This window comes from Pseudorca crassidens, chromosome 9, assembly GCF_039906515.1.
Source record: "Pseudorca crassidens isolate mPseCra1 chromosome 9, mPseCra1.hap1, whole genome shotgun sequence".
Lineage (NCBI taxonomy): Eukaryota > Metazoa > Chordata > Mammalia > Artiodactyla > Delphinidae > Pseudorca > Pseudorca crassidens.
This window is the reverse complement of record NC_090304.1, coordinates 48,812,460-48,837,740: the sequence shown is the minus strand read 5'-3', so window position 1 is coordinate 48,837,740 and position 25,281 is coordinate 48,812,460. Positions and strand designations below refer to the sequence as shown.

The window sequence follows — 25,281 nt, the reverse complement described above, 5'->3', positions numbered from 1 at the left end:
GTACAACTTTCTTGGGGCCCCAGCCCTACAGAAAAAGCGTGGGAAAGAAGAATGAGCACAGAATAGAGATTTCCCTTTTATACATATTGCAACAAGTTCTCCAGAAAACATTCATCGGAAATAAATTAAAAAGTCCTCTTGCCACTGCCTCCAAACATAAAAAGGAGCCTACACCCTGGCCCCAGCACAGGCCACTCAAGGCCCTGATTGTCCATGGAAGAAAGTTAAGGATTGAGGGGCCCAAAGCCTGAGATGGGAGGGCCAGATCCCTCCTCTGAAGTATCCAACAAGAAAGGCGAGGTGACAGCGTGGGCCTGGGAGATGGCAGCCAGCTCCTTGAGAAACTCAGGGAAAATGACTGCACAGTAGACAGCATTCTTGACTCGCAGAGCCTCACCTTGGCGGTCAGGGGCCCCACCCCGGGGGGGTAGGACCGGTGTTGATGCCCCAGGGGAGCCCCCACCTAGGCCAAGTCCTGTGCCGTCTCTCCCAGGCTGAAGAACCATCTGTGCCGCCTGCCGAGCCCTGGTTGGACTGTGTGCATGCCGCAGGAGCAACTCCCCCAAGGATGGCCTCCGGCTCTTCACTGGGAACAAACAGGAGTGTCATGAAGCTGCTGGCGTCAGGCAAAGTTCCCTGGCCTGGGAGAGGAGATTCCCCTCCCCACGCACCCCCACTCCCCCAGGGGCATGGACCTCTCCACTAGAACTCTTAACACCAAAGTGCTGCCTGCCCAGCCTCCTTCCCTCTACCCAACCTCCCCAACAGCCAACCATCATGCTCAGTCTTTAGGCAGTCAACCCTTCAGATACTTCATTCCCAGACAAGACCCTTCCCTTCTCCAGGCCCCTTCACCTTGAGGGGTTCTCTTACTGCGCCTCCCTTTCCAATCACTCTTCTACCATCACCAAGCTCTTTCTCCTCAGTCTGTAACATGCGCTTATTCTTGCTGCCCAGCACCCTCCTATACTAGATGGGTCAATCCTCTAGACATTTCCTCCTTCCCCTGCCTATCTGTAACACCTCACCCACACCCCTGCTCCTTCAATACCCACAGGTGCTACATATGCAGTCATAGTTCAGTGACTTTACCAGATCTGTCACACACCACTGTCCCTCCAAGTTCTGCTCTCCTGTGCCACCACTTGGCCTTCCACCAATCCCTCTCCGACATCCACCAAAGCCACCCTCCCACTGGTTGTGGCCAGACAACTTCATGTCAGCTTAGACTCAAATGAACCATTTAAAATACTGCCTTCTCTTCTTTAATTTCCTTCCTCCTAGATTGCTGGCTCTGGATCTGTTCTTGGCCCTGTCCAGGATCTAGGGCCTAGACTCTAGGGATCTAGTCTCTAGATCATGATACCATTCCCATTCTCGACCTCTAATAATGGCTACAGAGATATGCTAAACAGATATATTAGATTTGGCATTCAGAGCCCTTTACAACCAGGTTCACACACTTCCTCGCACCTCTTCTAGAAACTCTCTACACACTTCCTCCCACCTCTTCTAGAAACTCTCCCTGCTTTGGCATCCACACCTATGTGCTCCTCCTGGAACCCTCCAGGCTCCTTTCATGCCTCTGTAGCCCCTTCTGCCTTAATTTTGCTTTCCTCAATGTTTTCATCCTTGGCCTAATTTCCCCATCCCTACCTCTCCTCTAATTTGCCCTCCACTAACTTCCCATTTTACTGCTCTATCACATTGCATTTTAATAACTTGTTCTCATGTCTTCTACCTCATACATTAATCTGTGAGTTTAAGGGCTTGGACTCTGTCTTATTTACCTCTATATCCCTGGGCCCTCCACAGTGAACATAGTACCAGGACTGTGGAAGCAAGAAATAATTCCTGGTACTGGACCATGAGGAAATCATGCTAAGGAACTCGAGCTGGGCCTTCACAGCTATCTAACAACCCTTCTGGTACTCTCTTCCCAACCTATACACTTTCCTCCTTAAGCCCCCATCTCACCTCTGCTCTCTTGCTCAGCATATTATTTTGCCTCCTACTTCAATTAGCAAATAAAGGATGACTTCAACTCCCTAAAATTTCCCTCCACACCTCAAAACTCCACTTGTACATAACATTTCCTCCTTTGATCTCTCCTCATTTGCCTCAAAGGGGGAAAAAAACCTTCCTGTGCTCTGGATCCCACTTACTTCCACCACCATTGGGACCTTGCTCCCTCAGTTATGACAATCCTCTAGTCACTATCTAGACTATCAGCTTTTTGAAAGCAAAGATCACATCTTGTACCTCCGAGTCCCCTGTATCACAGACAACACCTAGCACATACGGCAAGCACTCAGATACTTGTTGATGAAAGATCTAAATTTAGAATATCATGGTCATATTTAACTCTTCCTTCTTCCTTATTACCCACAACCGCTCACCAAACTCTGCCAGTACTTCCTTCCCATTTCCATCAAATTCTTCCTTTCTATTTCCACTATTCTAATTCAAGCCTCACAGGTCACATCTGCATTATGGCATAAGCCTCCCAATTGCTCTTCTGACTTCATTTTCTCCTAGCTCCAGTGCAACTAGCACATGAACTAACACACTTATCTGTCCATTCCCAGATCTAAGAACCTCCAATGGTTTCTCACTGCCTAAAAGTTTACAACCTCTGCCTAGCCCAACTTCTACGCTGAGAACCTTCTGCTCTGACCAAATCTTTCCAACCCTACTACCAACTGTTCCACCAACTTCCAAATCCCCTGCTCCAACTAAACAATTCATGCTGTCCCCTGAACAAAAGAATAAAGCCATCCCACTCCTTTGCCTACCCAAGTCCTACCCATCTCTCAAGGCCCATGTCAAATGCCATGTCCTTTACCAAGCTTTAACAATATCTCAACCTAGAGACTCTTCTGTCCCCTCGCCCGTCCCCAACTTCTAGAGTAGTTTTTGCTGGTACTGTTGGTTTGGCTCTCAGTGGACAGAACTATGTTTTTCCTCTGCCCAGAAACCTGAGGACAAAATCAAGACTCTACTCTTTGCAACTCCCTAGTTCCCGGTGCAAGGCTTCAACCTAAATAAGAAACTCAGTTAACCTGAGCTAATTAGTTGCCTAGGGAGGACAGGGAGGTGGTGGCAGGGTACGCCTCACCTAGGGAATCAGACCGGCGGGGGGCAGATCCTGCCGCAGGGCCCTCCGTCCAGTCCAACTTGCCACGGGCAATGAGGTACTTCTTGGCTTTGGATAGCAGTGCTGGGAAGTCCTCCTGGGAGGCTGCAAAGCTCTCAATCTTATTCTTCACAGAGCCCAGCACCTATGAAGCACAACTTCATGACATTTCTGGGTGGCTCTAGACTGACACAGTCCTTTCTAGCCCCGCTGGGCCTATTCCCAGCCCCCCCAGGGCCACTCCAGCTGTGGGCCTGGCCCACCATGGAGGCTGGACGCACCCATGCATGCATGCATCGCACACCTGCAGCAGGGACTTGACACTGGGCTGGAAGACCATGTTGGTGTTGAGCAGGAAAGAGCGGAGCAGGGGCTGGGGGTGACAGGCCAGCTGGGCCACCAGCCCCGTCAGCAGGAAGTTGACATAGACGGAGTTCTGCAGCATGTTCTCGAGTTTGGCAAAGAGCACAGCCATGAAGGGGCCTGGGGTGGGGTGGGTGGGCACAAGGATACAAGGCCTAAACACAATGCACATCACACGCATTCCTCCCCAAAATGAAACCCCCCACCACCACTAGATGAAAATTATTTGTGTCAGAAAATGATTTGCATGTTTAAATATCCTGTGACCACCTATTCTGGAGGAGATAAAATGGCAGACACCACATGGACCCACAAGAGGTCCAGATGCCAGCTTATACACATTCTAGCTGAAGGACCAGACCACAGGCTCTGGAATCAGACAGACTTGGTTCAAATTTTAGCTTTACCGTTTACTAGTTAAGTTACTGGATGAATCAAAACTCTCCAAGCATAGTTTCCTACTTGGTAAAATAAGAAAATACACCCACCTCATAAGGTTATTAAGAGGATCAAAGAGATACTGATACACAGCATTTAGGCCAAAGTCTAGCAAATTAGAAGTATTCAATAATAACCATAAGCTATGTAATAGTTCTCAGTTTTTTAAAAAGCTTCACCCAAGAGGACAACTGAAGAAAGAACAAGTGAGAAAGTGATTAGACCAAAAGAAGAAATCAGGTTACATACAAGACAGGGGATAACACTAGACCTGAGTCAGAAATGAAGCAAGAAGAAAGCATAGTGAAGGCAAAGACGGTGACTAGATTGGTCAACTTAAAGTTAGGGGAGGAATCTTTGGAGAACCAAAAAAGAAATCAGGTCTGTTCAGGAGCGGGGAACCAAGGTGGTGAAATAGAATCTGTAGGGGAAAAAGAGCTTAGTTCAGGGCCAGAGAAAACTGATTCAGGACAGACTCTTCGGTGGAAAGAGGATGGCAGAAGGGATTAGAATGATCTTCCGGGAGAACTGGCCTCAACTGAGCCAGATCACCAACACTAGGACTGTAGAACCATCACAGTCTGTCTGGTCAGGGATTTGTCAGGGAGAGGGAGTGTGCCTAGGAACTGCACTAAGACTTGAGGCAGGAGAACAATGAAGGGCAAGAGACACTGAATCCTGAGAAAGATCCTAGAACATTCTTACTCCACATGCACATGACTAGCCTTGGCTCTAAAACAACTCTAGCTTAGCAGGGTCCTAAGATATCCCATAACTTTGTCCTTCTCATCTCCGGGGACTTTTCTGCAAGAGAAAAAGCTCAGATGAGTTTAGAAGAAGAAAAAGGACAGAACTTCAAATAACGCTTCAAGAAAGTGGTAAAACCTGCACACCACCTTCTCGTGGTCTAGAGAAGGAAAGAGCAGAGCAAAGCCTAAATAAATGAAAAGACATACTTTCTGTAGTCTGCAAGAGAGTTGTCATTACTCCAGAGCAAAAGGCCTGATGCTGTGCAAGGCCCAGCTAGGGCATGTACTGATCAATGCATGATAACTTGACTACAAACAACAGGAAGATATGTGGGTACCTTGGTCAACTTGTATCCGCCATGCACCCAAGAGATGATAATCCTAAACTACCACATGCTGAGTTCTCACAATGTACCAGCATCATAGTAAGTGATTTACATGCAACAAAGACATAGATGGAATGCTAACTCAAGGTATGTCTAGTCCAAAGCACTATACAGCTTCCCAGAAGTGCCTCCCCACCAATCCCCAGCATGGGGTGTAGAGTAGGGACAAGAGCCAGATGAGGGTTGGGCTGGGTAAAGCTGGCTCTCAAACAAAAACAAAGAGGAGTTAGCCCAGCCACTCAGGCCAGATCTAGCTCCAAGGTCTTTTGGAGAGACCAAAAGAACTTAGCCAGGGGGCTCAGGGCCATGCTTTGTCATTTGCCCTGATAGAGGTATTTCACTGATCTAATTTACCCAGAGAGAGGTATTTCACTCTATCTGCTTCAGTTCTTACCACTAACCATAAACCCTTAGAAAGTCTTACTGAGCAGTCAGGGCAACCAACAAGGTGCAAGGATAGGGAACAGAAGAAACTTGAAGCTGAGCCCTTCTCTAAAGAGGCTGGGAGAAAGGAGGCCAGGGCTGAAGAAGGGAAGTATAGCAGAATGCTGACCCTGGGCCACAGAAGAGCTGACGAGAGACCCAACACCCAGACAGATATATTGGCGGGAACAACATGGAACAGCATGATTTATAGGTGCCTCACATACAGGACAGCACGCATGTCTTCCACATGGTTCAGATGTATTGCTGTGATTCACCAGGAAACACCAAACACAGAATATCCTAATCACACATCCCAGAAAATGGCCAGACTGAGGAAGAGGAGGAACATGCATAAAGGACAGACATACAAGACTCAGACATAAGTCAATACTCAAACCAGCACAAGCATGGAAGACTACAGACAGACACTGAGACACAAGTATGACATGATATGTATCTGGAGGGGACCCAGGCAAAATGGATGAGGAGCTAGGCAAGTACACAGGAATGACATGGGCAAGAAGTCTCAGAAACCAGCACAAACATGTGGAGAACATGCAAAGAGTACACAAAGGAGAAGACCTAGGCTAAGTAGCTTACCAGTGAAGGGCTGGCTTGGCAGCTGGCTGAGAGTCCGCAAAGGGCTGCTGAGGAAGGGGCCAGGGGGCTCAGGGGCACAGGTGAAGCTTTCGTAGGCCTCCTCCTCCTCAAGAGGTAGTGAAGGCTCTAGAGGGGGCTCTGAGCCAGCGCCCCCATTGCTCAACGCCACCTCCAGCTCCCGGAGCTCCTGCCCAAAGCTCTCTAGTCCTGCCACGCCCTCGGAGGTGCCCTCTAGTAGTTCCCCAGCTCCCTCCTGTGGCACCCGACGAACCTTCTTGGCCCCCTCAGGCCATGGTCCTGGCACCCCATTGAGCTGGGGAGGGCGCAGGTGGCCAGGGCCCTCCCTCACACCCAGAGCCAGCGCCCCCCTCCCCAGTTCCTCCACCTCCCCTTCCCCTGCATGGCCCCTGCCCTCCTCAGGCAGTAGGCTGCGTTTCTTAGTCCGGGAGCCAACAGGACTGGGCTCAGGAGGGGGCCGCTCGCCATCATAGGGGGCAGACCAGGTACGGCAGGCTTGGACACAGCGGTCCACACCAAGGCGCGCCTCACGCAGATACTCCAGGTAATTGTCTTCCAGCTCACCGGGCTCCTCCACAGGGCTGGGCCGTCGGCCAGGGCTGGAGGCTGGGGATGCAGCAAGCCCCGGTGAGCGAGGAGCTGGGGCTGGGGACTCGGAGCCACCCAGGCTCTGCTGTCGCAGAAAGAGGGCCAGACGAGATGGCGTGGAGGCCCGGGGTACCGTCACCACAGAAGAGGAGTCAACGCTTGGGCTTCCAGGGCCTGCAGAGGGGAAAACACATAAGAGAGATCAAAGAGCCAGAGGTGCAGGAGGAAGGATGAGACACCTTGGGTAACTAAGAGAGAAGGCAATGAAGCAGAAGAAACATGGGACTGATTCAGACAGCTGACTCTCCACCCCTCAAATTAACCTTTTCCTCATCCACCACCCCCTCCTCATTACCACCAACACCACAAAAACAACGGAAATAGAAGAGTACAACTGGAGTGAAGAAAAGGAACAGCTTTGCTCAGAAGATAAATTTCTTTGGTGGAGTTAAGGATCCACCCTACAACACCCCTCATCAACCTCCCCAAAGATGGAATGCCACTCACGGCCACCTCCCTCCTCCCACCTTCTGGCTAGCTCCCCCAGAACCTGGGCCATACCCGTCGTGTCCTCCCTTCTCCCTGCCTCTCTGCTAGGCCCACCTCGTGCCCACGAGGCATGCTCTGGACGAGGTGGGCTGGAGGCACGGTGCCGACAACAGCGTGGGATTAAGGAGAGAAACTTGTCTGCTGCTCGTCCATATAGGTCCACATCGCGCACAGCTGGCTTCTGGCTCAGCATCACATGGTTACACGGGACAAGATACCTGGGAAAGACAGCAAAAAAGGGACACAGGATAGATCAGGAAGGAAGGACAGGGCTTGGGAGAACATCAGTGGAACTATATGGCTAAGCCAGGCTTCGAGAGGACACACACACAAGCAACCCCAATGCAACCCATCACCCCAGCAATGCACAAGGCCCTGAGGGCCCGGAGGGTTCAGGATCAGCCATCCCTCAGCCCTGCCCCCACAGGTACCTGAGAACCAGCTGCAGCAGGACATCCTCACAGCTGAGGTTCAGTAGGGTCCTGAAGAGACTCAGAGAGACCATGCAGAGCTGGGGGGGGGGGGCGGGGAGTCACCATAAGAGCTCTCTACCCTCCAAGATGTTTACCAAATGGAAACCTCCCCAACCCCAGGCCCAACCAACCTCTCCTGGAGCAATGATGGCACAGGGCCTGGCACAAAACAATCATTCAAATATTAAATAAATGATCACATGATCTTTGTGGTCAAGACTTCATTATTCACAGATAGGAACGAACCACATGTCAGATTTAATGTATTTCTATAGACCATACACATGTCAGCAAACTCTCTGGCTATATATACCTGGCAGCAGAGATACCAGCAATACTTAAATGGAATGAATACCCATGAAGAGACCCCAGGAAATACTGGGACTGAGTGAATGACTAACAGGAGACAACAGCAACATGGTTAACTAAGGGAATGCCTGTCAACAGACTATAGCAGCATAGTAACTGAACGCCTACCAACAAAAAACCAGAGGGAACCTGGAAGAATCCCAGCTGGGAAGTGGGTGGGGCTGTGAACAAGGAGTCTGAGTCACCTCTCCAACACCAGTGTCTCTCTCAGAAGGTAGGATAAAGAAAAGTTCAAGGGCAGCTGACAGGAAAAGGAAAAAATAGGTGGGTCCAGAACAAGGGAAACTTTTGTTTTAGAAAAGTAAAAAGGGTGGTTCACCTCTGGCTAGATGAAGAGAAGAGACACATGTAAGCACTCCCTCACTCCTGTGAATCCCCGAAGCACTTTCTCTATACTTCCCTTACGGCAAGTATACCTTGAGCACACTGAAGACAACTATTGGGTCTTAGTCCAGGGCACTACCTGCACAGTCTAGGTGCTCATCATTAACTAAATGACTGTGGGGGAATTACAAGCCAATCATGGGACTTCCCTGGTGGCTCAGTGGTTAAGAATCTGCCTGCCTGTGCAGGGGACACGGGTTCGATCCCTGGTCCAGGAAGATCCCACATGCCGCGGAGCAACTAAGCCTGTGCGCCACAACTACTGAGCCTGCACTCTAGAGCCCGCAAGCCACAACTACTGAGCCCATGTGCCACAACTACTGAAACCTGCGTGCCTAGAACCCATGCTCCACAACAAAAGAAGCCACCACAATGAGAAGCCCGTGCACCGCAACGAAGGGTAGCCCTCGCTCACCCCTAGAGAAAGCCCACGCACAGCAATGAAGACCCAACACAGCCATAAATAAATAAATGAATACACACATACATTCAAGGAAAAAACAAAACAAAACCAAACAAAAGCCAATCATGGTGGGAAAGAGATAAGATAGCAGTTCCCATTTTAGACAGCATGGATGTTTATCCTAAATGACCATTTTAACTAGCAATGAAAACATTCAGACTCACTGAAAGATTGTGCGGTAGGTAGAAAAAATGGCCCCTCAAAGATGTCCCGGTCCTAATCTCCAGAACCTGTAAGTTACCTTACATGGCAGAAGGGACTTTGCAGGTATGATTAAGGTTATTAAAAAATTTAAGATGGGAAGAGTAGACTGGATTATCCAGATAGGCCCACTCAAATCACACGAGTCTTTAAAAGCCAAGAACCTTTCCTAGCTGGGTCAAAAAGGAGAGAGATCTGAAGCATGAAAGGGACTCGATCCACCACTGATGGCTTTGAAGATGGAACAAGGGATCACAAGCCAAGGATTTAGTTGGTCTCTAGAAGACGGGAATGGTCCTCAGCTGACAGCCAGCAAGAAAACAGGAGTCTCAGTCCTATATCTACAATTAAGTAAATTCGACCAATGATCCCAGTGAGCAAGGAAGCGGATTTTCTCCTAGGGCCTCCAGAAAGGATGCAGCCCCGCTGATGCTTTGATTTTAGTGGGGTGAGGTCCGTGTCAGATACATGACCTACAGAACTTGTAGAATTACAGAATTTACAAATTCTGTAAAGCAATTTGTGTTGCTTTAAGCCACTATGTTTGTGGTAATTTGTTATGACAGCAATAGGAAACTAATACAGATACGCAGGCTAGCTAGCCAGCATGATTCACCTTAAGCCACAAAAGTTGGACTATAGCAGTTACAAAGTCAGGCCAACAGAATCAAGCTTAAAAGGGCTAAACAGGGGAAAGGAAAGCACCTGCATGTTTAACATGGGCATCCTAAAATCAGAAGAGATTTGGTTCCTCCAAGAACTGAGAGCCAAGAATAAATACCCCAAAACCATGAAAGGCTCCTGAGACCAGGGGACCAAATGCAAGACTAACAGAAATATATGCTGAAGACTAAAGACACTGAGGGAGAATCAAAGAAGTTAGGATAAGATTAAGACAAAAGCAAGACGGACAGAGCCCAATACAGGAAGAAAAATCAAATCCTAGGAAGGAAATCAACATTCCCAAAACATGAACAGGACATTCCATGAGGCCAAACAGATTTAAGACCTTGGTCGAGCTTCAGCATAATGAGAAATAAAACTTTTTCAATGCCTTTGTAAAATTAAAGCTTTGACATCTCTTCCCTATCAGTTTATGACAATAATTCTTAACCCAAGGCATGTATCATAATTACATTTTGGAGTATTATAAAAGTACACATGCCTTGGGCCTACTCCCAAAGATTATAACTCAAGAAATCTAAGGCAGAGCCTAGAATCTGTTGTTATGGTTACTCTCATTTTCAAATTCTAAAGTGTACACTTGGTTCAGAAACACTGGTCAAATCAGAGTCAGTCTAGAATATCTCATATACACCCTAACGTAGCTTCAGAAACCTCAACTATACAAAACATAGCTATCCAGGAACCTTACTTACCTGGAACCCTACTACCAGGTACCTCAGTTATCTAGAACAGTTTTCTAGAACCTTTAGTGATCTAAGAACTTCTATTTTAAACACAAGGACCCAGAGAACGTCAATTATTTATAATAAAAGAAGGAAACAAAAATGGTTGATGGAGCCAAAATAAATGCCATAAAGTCCACGGCTAAACTAATGCTTTACTCCCCCAGAAAGACTTCGGGTCTTTATGACTTAGAAACAATTTACTCCTATTTTATATACATTTCTATTGGTTAAAATCTAAACTTCTTACCATGGTCTACAAGGCCACACATGATCTGAACTCACCCACCTCTCCTTCCCTTCTCCCCTTTGCTCACTATACCTCCAGTCACACTGGTCTTTCATTTCCTCAAATACATTTCATTTCCTGTTCCCCACGTATGTACTTTGCATGCATTGCTCCCTCTGCCTAGACTGTTCTTCCACTTGCTCTTCAATAGGCTAACTCCCTCATGACCTTTAGGTCTCAACTCAATGTCACCTCCTCAGAATGGTTTTTTTGATCACTCTACTGTTTTCTAAGCACCCTGTTGGGTTTTTTATAACAATGACCTCAATTTTCAATTATTTTGGTTATGTGTTTACTTGTCTACCTCCTCTATGAAGGAAGCTCCATGAAGTCAGCAACCACTGCTTACCATTATATCCTCAGTACCAGAGAACAGTATGACATATAGTGAACATTCAATCAAAATGTTCTTCAGGAAGAAGGAACATAAGTAGGTAGGCGGGCAAATGGGTGCCCCAAGTTCTATAACTCTACAGCAAATCCAGAGGGAAGAAAAGGTAAACGTACTAGTAGCAGCTGGATCACCTATCAAAGCAGACACAAAGCCTGAAGAAGTGATCTCAAGTCACCCAGAGCAAGTCACAAAGCGCTACACAGCTGAAGAGAACCTCAGGTCAACGCTACATAACAAGTGTCACACAATGGCAACACCTATAGCCGTGACGAGCAGCCGAAGTCATCCAGAAAAGGTAACTGTGTCCTAGATTTGTATATTACAAAAGCAGGAGGCCACATTAAAATTGTACCCAAAACAGTTAAAAGTTTAATACTAGAAAGAAAATGCCACCTAACTTTGAAGTGATTGCTGGAGACAAAGGCCAAAGAAGGGCAGGAACACCCTCCCAGAACAAAGGTCGGAGAGAGAAGATGGCTCACCCAGGTAAGCCAGGACAGAGGTAGGGGCCATACCCGGGAGTTGCTGCCAATACGGGCAACAAGGGTGTCAAGGATGGTGTGGGTGTCATGCCGGTGTAATAGGAGGAATCGCAGGAAGGTACGGAGCAAGGCAGGCTCTGAAATACTCCGTAGGAAAAGTTCCAGATAAGCGGTACTGGCAATCATCTCCTCCACAGAGGTCTGTACAAAGAAAGGGAAAGTTTGGAAATTCAGGGCTTCCCCACACATATGCTAAGCCATTTTCCCTAAGTTCTAAGGAGGTACCAGGAGCAGACAGGGAAAAAGGGAGGAGTACCCAGCCCACTGCCACCCACATTGGTCCTGGCATTGAGGTTACCACCCCTCAACCTAATCCCTTAATCTGCCTTGCCACCCATGACTCTCACCTTGTGCAGGGCAGGGCCCATGACAGGCACCAGGAACCCATTATGGATATAATCTACCAGCTGCTTTTGCACTAGAGGGTGAGCCACCTGTAAGGGTGCAAGACAGAGGACGGAGGATTTTGAAGGGGGCCATTGTCAGGAAGGGAGCAGAATGGTAGAATACAAATAGGCACCCTATCCCCAAGCTGAAAGAAAACCAGAACTCCAGGGAATGCACCCCCTCCCACCCCATCTCCCCAGAATGACCAAAGGCCAGATCTCCTGGGAACCCCAGGCCCACCTGAATGACTGCGTTGCAGAACTCTAGGGAACTCATGAAGAGAGCAAGGGCTGGCACCCCCAGCCAGTCCTCCCGTCGCAGGCAGTGCCAATCATCTCCTGGAACTTCAATCTTTCGGGGCAGTGAAGAGTACAGGGCACTCAGCCCTGTGGCCAGCACCTGGGGGCCATCCCCAAGGACAGGTTACCAAAGACTTAGACAATATAAAAAAGGGGAACAGGGAACTATTAACCCAGAGTTTTTATGCGAGTAGGGGTAAGAGTTATTACCAGAGCAGATATTTAGTCACCCAAGGTGCCAACACATCACCTGGGAACACTGGCCCATGAAGAGCCTTCATACTTGCCTTATCCACCTAAGCCCATGTTTCATCCCCACCCCAACTCCAGGTGCTGCTTTCAAACCCAGGGGGGCTACTTCCTGAAGGAGAGGGCCCTGGTACATAGTCCCTCCACAACTCCTGGACAGGAAGGTGCTCTCCCGTGCCTACACCATACCCTACCCCCCATCCCAGGAGGTGCTGACCGGGCAGAAGTAAGAGTGATCTGCGATGTAGCGGCCCACAGTGGGACTTCCAGCTGATAGAGCCATGAGCAGGAGCAGGGCATCACGGGCCTGCTGGCCCAGGGTGCCCTCTCGATGGACAAAAGGTACAAGGCGAGAAAAGAGGAGAAGACGGGGAGCAGCTCCGGGCTCAGGAGGTGGCTGCAGGAAGAACTCGAGCAATGAAGGCTCCCGGGCCAGACACACGCACAGCTGGCTGAGAAGTAGCACCAGGCCTTCATCCAGTGCTGGGCTACTGGGCACAGGGCGGCCACAGGCATCCAGCAAGATCAGCAGAGCCTCACGAACGGGACTATGCCGCAACAGTGGCTGGCGAGCTTCGCTCACTAGCATCTCAAATAGTTTCAGTTGCTCAGCCCGCCGTTCCTCAACCCCATCCCCAAGCTCATCCCACTGAAGCTGCCACGTCAACACACGGGTTAGCAGATCCTCGCGCAGAGCAAACTCCAGCAGGGGCCCAGGAGCCGTGGGAGCCGAGGGCACCGCACGATCCTCCGCCAGCAGTGTCAGCATCTGGTAAGTGTGGTTGCACACAGCACTGAGATCGTCGGCTCCCCCAGGAGCTGCCCTAGGGCCTTGCCGCTCCAGAATTCGCACCACCTGGGGAATCAGGACAGATAAGAGAAAAAAATTTAAGATGATCAGGTGACTAGATGGCAAGGTGAGAGAACAGAGAATGTTAGGACTTGGGCAGCCAGCAGACTGGGACCTTTAGCATATAGTCTCCTACCTGGGACCAGTGATTCTTGAAGACCATGAGGCAGGTCTCAGGGTCAGCCATGACAGGAGTCTGCAGACTGGCCCCTTGTGGTACACGATGCCCAGGGCCCCGGGAGGCCAGTCTGCTCAGCCAGTTCATCCTCTCCATGAGGTAGGCCAGGCAGGGCCAGTGGCCAGAGGGCCACACTCTGAGAATTTGCCAGCCGGAGGCTTTCTCTACTTGTGTCTCTAGTCTGCTTCATCCGGTCTGTAGGAGCCAGAAACTGTCCATGGAGCCAGAAGATATACCAGGCTGGAGTAGTGAGCTCAGAGGTCACTGCCCGATCCAGACCTACAAATCTAATTCAAAGAGAAAGGATGGAAGAGGTTAATAGAAGTTTGCCTCTCTCTACCGTCCAGCAGTAAGAACTCAGAACCACCACTCCACTGAGAACTCCACACACACAGTCAGCACCTTAAATTCAACATGTCTAAAACAGAACTCATTCCAACACTAAACCTGTGTTACTCCCCCAGCCTTCTCCACCTTAATAAATGATACCAATATTTACCTACTTGTTCAGGCCAAAAGCCTAGGCATCATCCTTCTTTCTTCTTGTCCTTACTTCTAATATCCAGTTCATCAGCCTATCATCTATACCCTCCAAACGTGTCTCACTATTGCAATAGCTTCCAATCTCGTCTTCATACTTCCAGTCTTGCCCCTCTGAGCATCTATTCCCCACACGGCAACCAGAGTTTTAAAACATAAATTATACTACATCTCTCCTCTGCTGAATACCCTCCAATGACTCCCTATCACACTGGTAATAATCCAAATTCTCTACCTTGGTCTCTAGGGCATTACATAATCTAACCTGTATAACCTCCTACCATACCCCTCCTCACTCATACTTTACTCATACAAGGCTTCTTGAATACTTGCTCTTCCCTCTGTCTGGAGTGTACTTTTCCTGATCTTCACATTGCTCACATCGCTCAGTTCTTTCCAAATGCCATCTCCTCAGAGAGGACTTACTTAACAATTCTATCTAAATAGCACATCTTCCCACCTTCACTCTCTAGCTTCCTAATCCTTTCTTCTTAGCAGTTTTTTTACTTTCTAAAAATATTTATTTGCTTATTTATTTGTCTATCTTCCCCACTACAATGAAGCTCATTGAGGGCAAGGTTTCTCTGTTGTATCCCCAGTACCTAGAGCAGTGCCTAGGGACTCAATAAATATTTGCTGAATGTATGGATGCTTAAGTGAATGAGCGAATGAACAAACAAAGATCAGGAAATCCAGTCTTGATCTGACTCCGGCCCTCTGGGGCTGTTGAGGAAGAAATTTTTTTCTAACTATTATAGGTCCCTCCCTAGAATCCCACCCAGGAGGAAATACACTAATAGACCTTTAACTGGCTGAATAATCTTAAGAGGTAAAAATTCAGAGCCAACCAAAAGAGCAAAAGAATTTTCATTCTAGCAAAGAACACAAGGATACACTCCCAATAAACACACATATACCCACTCCTGTCAGATGCATCCAACACTCACTCCTGGGGACATGACGTCACACCCTCACTAGAGAATGGGGAAAAGTACCAAAACAGCTGTTGGCCTCGGCCATGGCTCACAGTTCCTTCTCATCACATCTACCACCCCCTCAACAATACTGTCTGTCAACAATATCTCACAAGTATAAAAACTTCAGAGGAAAAAAACCAAAAAAACTTCAGAGGAAAGGTGTGGTTCAGTTGTCCTTCCTCTTTACACTCAATAAGGCTAAAGGAACCCAGAGACCTGGCAACAGGCCCACATTTGGCCTCCAGTTATATTAACCACCACCCCTTCTACCCAGATACACTCCCTCTCACCATTATCAGCGCACACTAAAGGAAGATAGCAACTATGCTTAAGAAAACCTTCTGGAGAACAAAAGACAGTCTTTTTTTTTTTTTTCAAAAGACAGTCTTATAAAGGGTGGGAGCAGTCCTAAACAGCAGGCAGGGCTCACTCACTGATTAAGTCGGTGTACATCATACTGATAAGTGCTGGGACACTGTGCTAATAATAGGTAAGCACTGGAAATACAAAAATGGATAAAAACAGTTGGTGGAGCATAAACAAAAACTCCAATAGATATTATAAACAGAGGTACTTACAAAAATGTCATGGGGGTGCTAAGGAAAGCAACTAAATCTTCCTGGGAAACTATAAGAGGATTCCAGAAAAGAGGTGATATCTGATTTAAATCTTTAACAACGAGATACTGGCCACAAAGAAAGCAGACGGAAAGGCCTTCTTCATATTAAAAACAGTATGTTCAAAAATATGGCACTGTGAAAGAACATAGCAAATTTGAAGAACAGTTGCAAGTTTGGTGTGACTTAATCTCAGACTATTTAGAGAAGAGAGATACAATATTAAGTTGAAGGGTAAACATGGGTGAAGGTTATAAATATCACAGAATATCATGCTAAGGACTTTGGGTTTATCTATCAACACCCTGGAATAAAGGAGGTTTTTAAACAAGGAAATGACAAGATCAAATTTCCCTTTAAAAATATGTCAGATAGCAACATATGGTGGAGCAAACAGAGACCTAACCTCACACTCATACCCCAGGGGAGCTGAAGAAGGGCCAAGCAACCAGTCTCAGCAAAGTAAGGCCTTAACATGTCCACAACTAAACTGCTTCCAGCTTCTAGAACTCAATTCCAAAGACTAACAAACAGCTTCTACCTTGGGATGTACCTGGGGCGCCCACCTCTGCTCCACTCCTTGACTAACATAGAGCAATGCTCACAGACCCAAGGGGAACTGGCCTCCAGGACTTTCCCTCCCCACCCCATCCCCATTTCTATTCAAAGACCTCAAAGAGAAAAGCCACACTGAAATCACTGTCTCAGAACCCAAAAGCTAACACTTAACCTGGACCCTCTTCACGTACTTCAGAAATCCAAAAGAAAGCCACAGCTTGGTGTTCCTGTCACCCACCTAAGACTCCCTCACTCCCTGTTAACCCTGAAAAGTTCAGAACAAGACAGAAGAGAATGGGATCACCACCCTATTACTGTGCCCTTTCCTCCCACAGCAAAGTCTAGAGAAAAGTAGATCCCTCTTCCCAAATTTACCTACAGGCTCAGCCACAAGGAAAAGAGAAAGAGATGATCTTTCAGACCCCCCAAAATGGCCAAGGTCAAGCACTCACCGGAGGGCCCGAAATACAGCCTTATAGGAACACTCAGCAAGGGTGTCCACCAACCTGGGAATAGCAGGCACGAGGCAGGAAATGGCTCAGTCTCACTTATGAACCTTTGCCCTGGGAGAGGCAAAGAGGGAGGAAGGTGGGGGCAGGGATACACCTGCAACATCTACAGCAGACAGAGAGAGACCAAAACAACCTTCTAAGACAGGTCAGTGAAGTTCTGAGGCTTCTCTCCCCCTACAATGGCTCTTCCTCTTACTGACGTAAGAGGCAGCGATGGGTTCTTACCCTAGATTCTGAAAGTAGAAAGATCTGATTAAAACTTCATAGTAATACAAAAGGGAAAAACAAATAAACAAACCCCACCTCATAGGAGCCTACGATCTAGAGCTCAGCTCAGACATATCCTCTCTGCCTGTCTATCCCTCAGCCTATATGTAAGAGACAAATGGGTTATCAGTGTATGGTGCTAACTCACTCCCTCCCCTCTCCCCAGTACCACCTCTGCTTCTTGCAGGGATCTCCCCACCTCACTCCAGCAGAGCCCTCATAACTCACAGCGTGAACTCTATTGCACAGTGACTCCCCTTTACAACAGTAAATCCCCACGTCACACACAGCTTTCTCCACCCTTTTGCAGAAGGGCGACAAAGAAGTCAAAGAGGAGGTGAAACTGAACTAGATCCTAATGGATGAGGAAAGTTCACTGGGCAGAGAAGAAAAGGCATTCCTAGCAGAGGAAGCAGCTATTACAAAGATTTCAAGGCTCAAAAAAGTAACATGTTTGTCAGGGAACTGTGAACAATTTATTCAAGCTAGAACACAGAGTAGAGAGAGAGTGGCCCGAGATGAGGCTGGAGAGGTGAGTTGAGGCCAAATGATGCCATATTAAGGAATTTGGATGTTATCCTACAGAACACAAAGAGCCAAAAGTTTTTAGCAGAGGAGCTCCATGATCAAATTTGCATTTTTAGAAAGACCATTCCAGGGACGGATGAGAAAAGAGCAAGCCTGAAGGCAGGAGACTGTCTGGGGAAAAACATCCAGATGAGAGATGAGGAGGTAGTAAACTAAAGCCTTAACTGTGAAGATGTAGCTGTGGAGATGAAGAAAACAGATAATATAAAGGGAAATGTATTAAGATTTTCGTGACTGACTACATACAGGGGGTGAAGGAGCAGAAAGATGGAAGATGACACTGAAGTCCTTGCCTGGATTGCGATATGACACACGGTACAAAAGCAGACTTTCAAGGCAAAGACAACGAGTTCTGTTTTGGACACGTTAACTGCGATACCTGTAGAGATATACCATAGATCACTGAGTAAATATGACTGGAACATAGAGAGAGACTGAGACTAGATACAGACAAGTAATCACCTCATGATATACTTTCATATTTCACATTCTCTCTCTCAACTGAAATTATCTTTTCATGTGTCCATCTCTCCCAACCAGATTGAAAATTCCTTGAGACTTCACAGGACCACATCTTATCTATCTTGTTATCTCATAAAATGTGAGCATCACAAGGGCAGACTATATGCTAAAGTATTTGCTGAATGAATAAATGAATTACTATACGAATGAATGAATTTGTCCTCCCAGCACTTATAAGAGTGCCTGGCACATAGCAGATATGGAATAGATGGTTACACACAGCACCCCAAGCATGTTTCTATCTCTACATCATCATCCACATCTATGTTTCATCTCCTCAGATCTACCACTCAGCTATATATATCATAAAGCAAAATCCATTATACTTAACGCACCACTATTCAACAAAGAATTCAGTATAGCAAACAGGAAGTTTACGAAACCCAGTGCTTTCTCCATATCAGCCAAGAATTTGGACAGTCCCTAAGAACCAGCGGACATGTGACTTGACTCATCTATCACTATCACAATGTGATCCAGGTATTATGTACACCTGTTCCTATGTTTTTGCCACATTATTAAACAAAAACTTCAAACCCATGTCACCCTCAGTCTCTTTAACCTCTTTTGGAAACAGAACAATTACAAATCATAGAAAAGACTTTTTTGCCAGGATAACGTCCTCCATGTCATCACAACCCTTCCTGTATATCACATGCTTTTTACTCCACATCACCTTCACTCTCTGTTACAAACTTTTTTTCCCCAAGTCACTGTCACTCTCTTGAGACCAAATTTTGGGTCCAGCTTTGCCACTTTATCACTATGTGGTCTCTGGCTCTTCGATTTGATTCTCCATCTATAAAATAAGAATTCCTGCCCTTGCATACTTCACAAGGAATCTATGTAATTCCAGTAAAATCTGACATCGCTATGTAATGCATGAATGCAATTTAGATGTCAGACAGTAATTCTACTGTATAAATGCATGCTTCCTCAACATAATTCAGCAGGCACACTATCATCACCCTACATTCCTGGATTTCATGAACCAGTAGAAATAGATTTAAAATTTTTTAAATAGGATTGTTACTTTTTATTTTGGCAAATAGATCCGTTTTTTAAAACCCATCATCCGCTGGCACCATTACTTTACCAGTGAGAGAGAACTTTAATACCAAAAGAATAGGAAAGATAATTTCAGAATAAATTTATCTTTATGGAAAACTCATGTTCCGTATGTTGCCTTTCTCTCCTTCCACCTTGAATAGATAAAAAACTTTATCATGGACTGGCACTGTCCTTGGCCCAGTGTTCAGGAATCATTGTTCTAAACTCTTTCATTATACATGTAAGTTCTATAGGGGTCTGAACATCTGGGCAGATTGCCAAGGGTTCCACCAGCACGAAAACCTGTTCAGCCTCCAGAGAGAAGCAATGAAAACATACCATAGGACAGAACAGTTGGTTCTGAGGCTCAGACTCTAGAACAGAATGGGGACTTGGGCTGCCCCTAATTCCCAAAGAATGGTCTGGATAGGGAAGGTCTACCTCTTCCTGAGGTTGGGGGAGGTATCTGCTCTGTGGCAGACTGTCAATAGAGAGGAAATTTTAGTGGTGTGAAAGGAGCCATTATCTGAGGGCCAACCCAGCTTTCTAGAACATTCAAAATTTCCATGTGCATATGGGTTGGCAGGGAAAAGGGGACCTGTAAAATGCTAATAAAGTGAACCCAATAACATGTCGTGGAGCGAGGAATGAACTGCAAAGGGACAGGAGAAAACTTTTGGGGGTGGGAGAAATGTTCAGTATCTTGAAAGTGGTAATGGTTTCACAGATGTAAACGTATGTCAGAACTCATCAAACATGTACATTTTAAATATGAGTAGTTTATTGTACATAAGTTCGCTTTTTTTTTAATTTAACTGTAAGAAAATGAAAGCAAAGCCATCCTGTTTGGGAGTCGAAATACAGCGTTGTATGTAACAAACCATATGATTTCCATGAAAGTAGAATTAGCAGCTGTAAGTGGTTAGTCCAATACAGGTGGCAACGGTCAAAGCCCCACAGCTCAGCACAGGTAAGGAGCAGCAGTGGAGTAAGGTTGCCCAGAAGCAGGTGGAAAGACAACAAACATAGGCGGTCATAGCCAAAAAATCTCCATGAGAGGGACCATCTTCAAGTCTGCAGTCCCAAGGAGGAACTTGAGGGAACGAGGGATTCCAATGATGACTCTGTTGAAGAGTAAGCCTAAAAAATGATTTCCATTATCATCGTTACTACTGCCCACGACGCTTATCATTTTTTGATGGTCCAAAATATGTAGAGCCCATGCAGCAGAAGAGCCAAGAGCACAACACTTCCACCCAAGCTGTCCTACTCGGTCTAAAACTACTGCTCTCACTGGGCAGAACGCTCCACTCAGAACCGACCTCTCACCTTTATCCAAGTCTCACAACCCTCATTCCTTCCCCCATGCCCTACTCTCAACTCCCTCCCGATTCACCACCAGCCCGCATGCTCCCGCCTTCGCCCTGTCCATTCCCCCGCCCCGCACAGGCCTCAGCCCCTCACTCTGGTCCCAGGGTTGTCCCTCACGCCTGCCCACAGGAGCCCCAGCTCCTCAGTAAATCGTGTTCACAAGTCCCTTCCACTTGGCCCCTCAGAAGGCATCCCGGCCCCTCATACAACCCAGCTCCTTACTTGCCCACTCACCCCGAGGCTCTCGCCCTGCTCCCCTACCTTAAACACTCACACCTGGCCCCTCACCACATGCCAGCCCCTCACCCTGTCCCCTCACAACCAGGACAGTCACCAAACCCAGTGCCGTCATTCCCCAGCCCCTCTTCCCCTCTCACACGCCCTCCGGCCCTCACTTACTGTTCAGTCACAGAACTCCGACCCTGAGCAGGCCCGATCGCCACCGCGGTGCTAGGTGAGTTGAGGCCGCCATCGCTCCTCAGGCGCACCAGCCGCGCCCCGCCCCGCGCCACACGCAACCCGCGCCCCCGCGCACCACACGTAACCGCCCAGCGACGCACCGCTGGGCAGTGGCGTGCCAGCTCATTGGCTGGGCCCGGCCAAAGCCAGAGCGTTGATGCTTGTTTCCTGGCAACGGCAGAGCGCAGGGGCGGGGTCGCCGACGGCATTCCAAGCAAGGAGTACCGCCTCTTCCCCCAGGTTCCGCCCCCTCGCACTGAAAACCCCGCCCTTCTGAAGGACTCTGGCGTTTCATAGGGGAAGACCTCTGGGAAGGCGGAGGCCCGCGGGGCGGGGGCGGAGCCTGAGGAAGAAAGGTCGAACCGGAGGGCAGAAGGAGGGACCTAAAGAGCGACGTGACTTAAAGAGGCAGGGAAAGACTGGAGGGCGGGGCTTAGGACAGAGATCCGGCTGAAAGAGAGGCTAACGTGATAGGGGCGGGGTCACGGATCTTGGCTGTGCTGACCGTGGAAGAGGGGGAGTGGAAGGGGAGGAGATAACAAGAGGGTAGGCCTGAGGGGAGGAGTCGGTAGGTGGGCGGGGCCTGTGGAAAAGCAGAGCCCTAGAGAGGGCTGACAGCGAGAGGTCTAGTTCCTTTTTTGCACCATCAGCACAAACGGTTTGGATAGTACCCGGGGGATGACCGCCCCTCGTTGGCTCGCCAACACCTGCTGCCTTGTGATCTCTTGGGCACTATCGTTTTCAGTCAACCCAAGGAACATGGAGTAAGGTCCTCTTTGTCAGGCAGGATTCCAGATCAATTAAAACCAGTCTCAGCCCTCCAGGACCTCAGCCCTTATTGGTAGACAATTGCAACGTAGTGTAATTGCCATCTTGGAGCAGCACTTAGCGTGTTATGTGTGTTTAGAAGATGAGGGGAAAGAAGAGCGAAGGGGCCTAGGGAAGCCGTCCAGGAGGAGGTGATGTTCGAGCAGTCTTGAGAACCAAGCAAGAGTAAGACTGAGAAATGGAAGTTTCAGATAAGGTCTGCAGTTTAGTTGCAAGTATTGTATCGATGTTAATTCTCCGGTTTTGATCACTGTGCTCTAGTTATATAAGATGATAACAAGGGAACATGGGTAAGGAGTTTACAAGGACTTTTATACGATTTTTGCAACTTTTCTGTAAGCCTAAAATTAGTTCAAAAGGAAAAGTATTTAAAAAGAAAAAGAAATGGAAGTTTCAGCCCAAAGGATCAGCACATAACAAGGTGAGAAAGAATGGACAACATGTGGGAGGTACTCTGGAAACTATAATCAGTACAGCTGTCTGGAGCCTAGGGAACGTGCAGAGGAAACACTGTGAGATGAGGCTGAAGACACAAACAGAGGTCAGGTACCAGAGAGCTTTGCAGACCGTGTTAATGTGTTTAGATTTTTATCCTTGGGATAACAGAGAACTATAAAGAATTTTATGATCAGATTGATAATGCCCAAATTAGAATAGTAAGGATGTAGAGAAATGGATATGTGGTTATTAGGTCACCAGGGCTTGATGACTGGATGAATATGAAAGGAAAATAAGAGGAAGGATTAAAAACTGATGCTTAGTTTATAGAAGTCAGACACAGGCAAAACTAAACTACAGGATTGAGAGCCAGGACAGTGATTACCCTTGGAAAAGCGTTGACTGGAAGTGGACAGAGTGGGGCTCTTGATGTGAGTGCTGGTTCATGACTGTGTTCACCTTGTGAAATTCATCAAGCTGTGTACTTAGGAAATATGTACTTTTCTCTATGTATGTTCTGGTTACTATGCTGTGTAACAAACCATCCCAAACTTAATAGTGTAAAAAAATGGCCATTTTTTTATGCTCACAGATTCTGGGAATTTGAACAAGACATGGCAGGAATGGCTTGTCTCTGTTCCCTGATGTCTGGGAGACCTCATCTAGAAAGTTCAAACGTGTGGCGAGTGACTTGAGGCTGGTGGCTGGAATCATCTGGAGGCTTCTTCACTCACATGTCTGATGCTTGAGCTGGGCCTGTCAAACAAAGTACAGACACCTGACTCCTCCTGTGGCTTGGGCTTCTCACAACGTGGCAGCTAGGTTCCAAGAGGGAGCATCCTGAGAGGGAGCTTCCAGACAGTGAGTGTTCAAAGAAAACCAGAAGGAAGCTGCATGGACTTTTATGATCTGGTCTCAGAAGTCACACAACATCATTCCTGCTATACTCTATTGACTGAACAGCCACAAGGAAGGAGCATCAAAGAATTTGTGACTATTTTTGAAAACTGCCACAATGTTATACAATAGTAATAATAATAAATACTGGTGCTAGGTATTTTGGCTGATAAGCCAGAGATAGGGATTATAAGAGAAAGAGCAGATGGGGGAAGATAATGAGCTCAATTATGGAGCCAATGGGCTGAAAGTGACTGTGGAATGTCCGAGTGGGGACATCCAGACAGCAATTAGTGGTATAGGTAGGTCTGGAGCTCAAAGAGAGTTCTTGGGAGACATTAGATGCAAAAGGAGATCCTGTGGGTGACCAAGATTGACCAGAGAGAGTTGGGAGGATGCAAAGAGAGGAAGGCCTAGGACAGAGTCCAAAGAAACACCAAAACAGGAAGGGTGGACACAGGGGCTTATGAAAGAGACTGAGAAGAAATAAGCAGAAAACCAAGACATTATAGTATCAATAGAAGCCATGGGGAAAGAGGATTTCAAAAAAATAAAATAAAATGTTGGAAACTATAGATGTTCCTTCCAAGAAACTCTCTGAAAACACAAATCTAGCCATATCGCTTAACTGTGCAAAACATTTCATGAGTTCTTCATTGCCTTTAGATAAAATCCTAGCTGTACAACATGACTGACAAAGCTCTCCCTGAGCTGTCCTCTGTCTACCATTCAGCCTCATCTTTTACCACTAGCCTCTCAGGTTCACTACAAAAACCAAGTGATGTTCTCCCAGTCACCCATGCTTTTTGAAATCTCTATGCCTTTGCATACTCTATACACTTTGCCTGAGTGCTCTTCACTCCTCCATCTTATACTTGACTAACTCCTATTCATCCTACAGAACCCAGTCTCAATTAGGACACTTTCTATGTACTGTAATAACCCTCTGTGTACCCACCTAACAGAGTACCCATCAGACTGATGTGTAATTGCCTATCTACCTGACTCTTCCCCCCTACCAGACTGTGAGTTTCTGGAGGGCAAGGAATGTGCTTCATTCATCTTTTATCCCCAATACTTAGCACAATATTGGCCTGGCACATAGCAGGTGTTCTGGTTATGATTTGTTGACTGAGAAAGATGATAGTAGTGAAAGGGACATCAAGTTGAGGGAGAATTTTTAGGATTTTTTTGTTTGTTCTGGTATGGGAGGTTTAAGCATGTTCACAGAAAGGGAAAACTGAAAGAGGTTGAGGATCTAGAAAGCACATGAAATAACGGGTGAGATCAGGCATGAGAGGTAGCAAGAAGGGAATGAAGGCAAAAATGCCACAGGATGGCCCCCATCACACTCATCCAGCAGGAAGGATAGGGTTCAGGTAATGGAAACAGAGCTCATATCTGATGTGACAGGCGTTCTTTGTCCCTGGAGACTAGTTCAGCACCTGACACAAATAAGCCATTCAGTGAATAGTTGTTCAATGAATAAAAAATGAGGTGCAAGCAGGGAACTTGCACAGGGTAAAACAGAATGAATTTCTGAGCCTACACTGACACACAGGTCTCCTGACTAGAGGGCCCCTGTGTAGTTCAACTTTGAGGAAGGCGGAGGGAGACGAGGCGTAGCCTTAACGTCTGAGGCATGAAACTCCACCATCTCCAGGGACTCCATTAGAGATGTTTAGTTGGGCAGGTGTAAGCCCAGGCCCTAGGACAGGGGGCGGAGCGCTGGAGCCACACTGCCTCCACTCCTTCCGTAGCGGCTGGCCCTGGTTGTGTTGCTAAGAGCTTTAGAAGACAAAGACAGAGGAATCGCACCTGGAGACCAAGGGCAGCTTGGCACTACCCCCACCTCCTGAAGCCACCTGCAGGCAGAGGCCCTGGGTATCTTACACCCAGGGACCAGGTCACAGAACC

General features: G+C 47.3%; 1 protein-coding gene across 5 annotated transcripts; it reads right to left on the bottom strand.

Moving 5' to 3' along the window:
* Nucleotides 1-63: 63 nt before the first annotated feature.
* On the bottom strand, nt 64-21,294 carry FHIP1B (FHF complex subunit HOOK interacting protein 1B). Of its 5 annotated transcripts, none has more exons than XM_067750102.1 (12): nt 21,142-21,294; nt 13,699-14,027; nt 12,930-13,568; nt 12,405-12,563; nt 12,125-12,211; nt 11,718-11,918; nt 7,685-7,764; nt 7,266-7,471; nt 6,099-6,878; nt 3,441-3,619; nt 3,119-3,281; nt 64-586 (listed from the first exon to the last, which is right to left on the bottom strand). In XM_067750102.1, exons 2-12 carry the CDS (start codon nt 13,834-13,836, stop codon nt 225-227), a joined length of 2,994 nt encoding a protein of 997 aa, XP_067606203.1. In that variant the 5' UTR covers nt 13,837-14,027; nt 21,142-21,294; the 3' UTR covers nt 64-224. The 5 variants fall into 5 exon arrangements, with proteins under 5 accessions (XP_067606203.1, XP_067606205.1, XP_067606204.1 ...); XM_067750104.1 differs by having other exon boundaries at nt 7,308-7,471; XM_067750103.1 differs by having other exon boundaries at nt 11,751-11,918.
* Between the last annotated feature and the right edge of the window lie 3,987 nt (nt 21,295-25,281).

Excerpts from the sequence above, each read along its gene's own strand:
- FHIP1B (XM_067750102.1), bottom strand. The coding sequence starts at position 13,836 with ATGGAGAGGATGAACTGGCTGAGCAGACTGGCCTCCCGGGGCCCTGGG. Across the intron at positions 7,472-7,684 it reads CTGCTGCAGCTGGTTCTCAG|GTATCTTGTCCCGTGTAACC; the intron begins GTACCTGTGGGG and ends TGTCTTTCCCAG. Across the intron at positions 587-3,118 it reads CCGCCGGTCTGATTCCCTAG|TGAAGAGCCGGAGGCCATCC; the intron begins GTGAGGCGTACC and ends GTTTGTTCCCAG.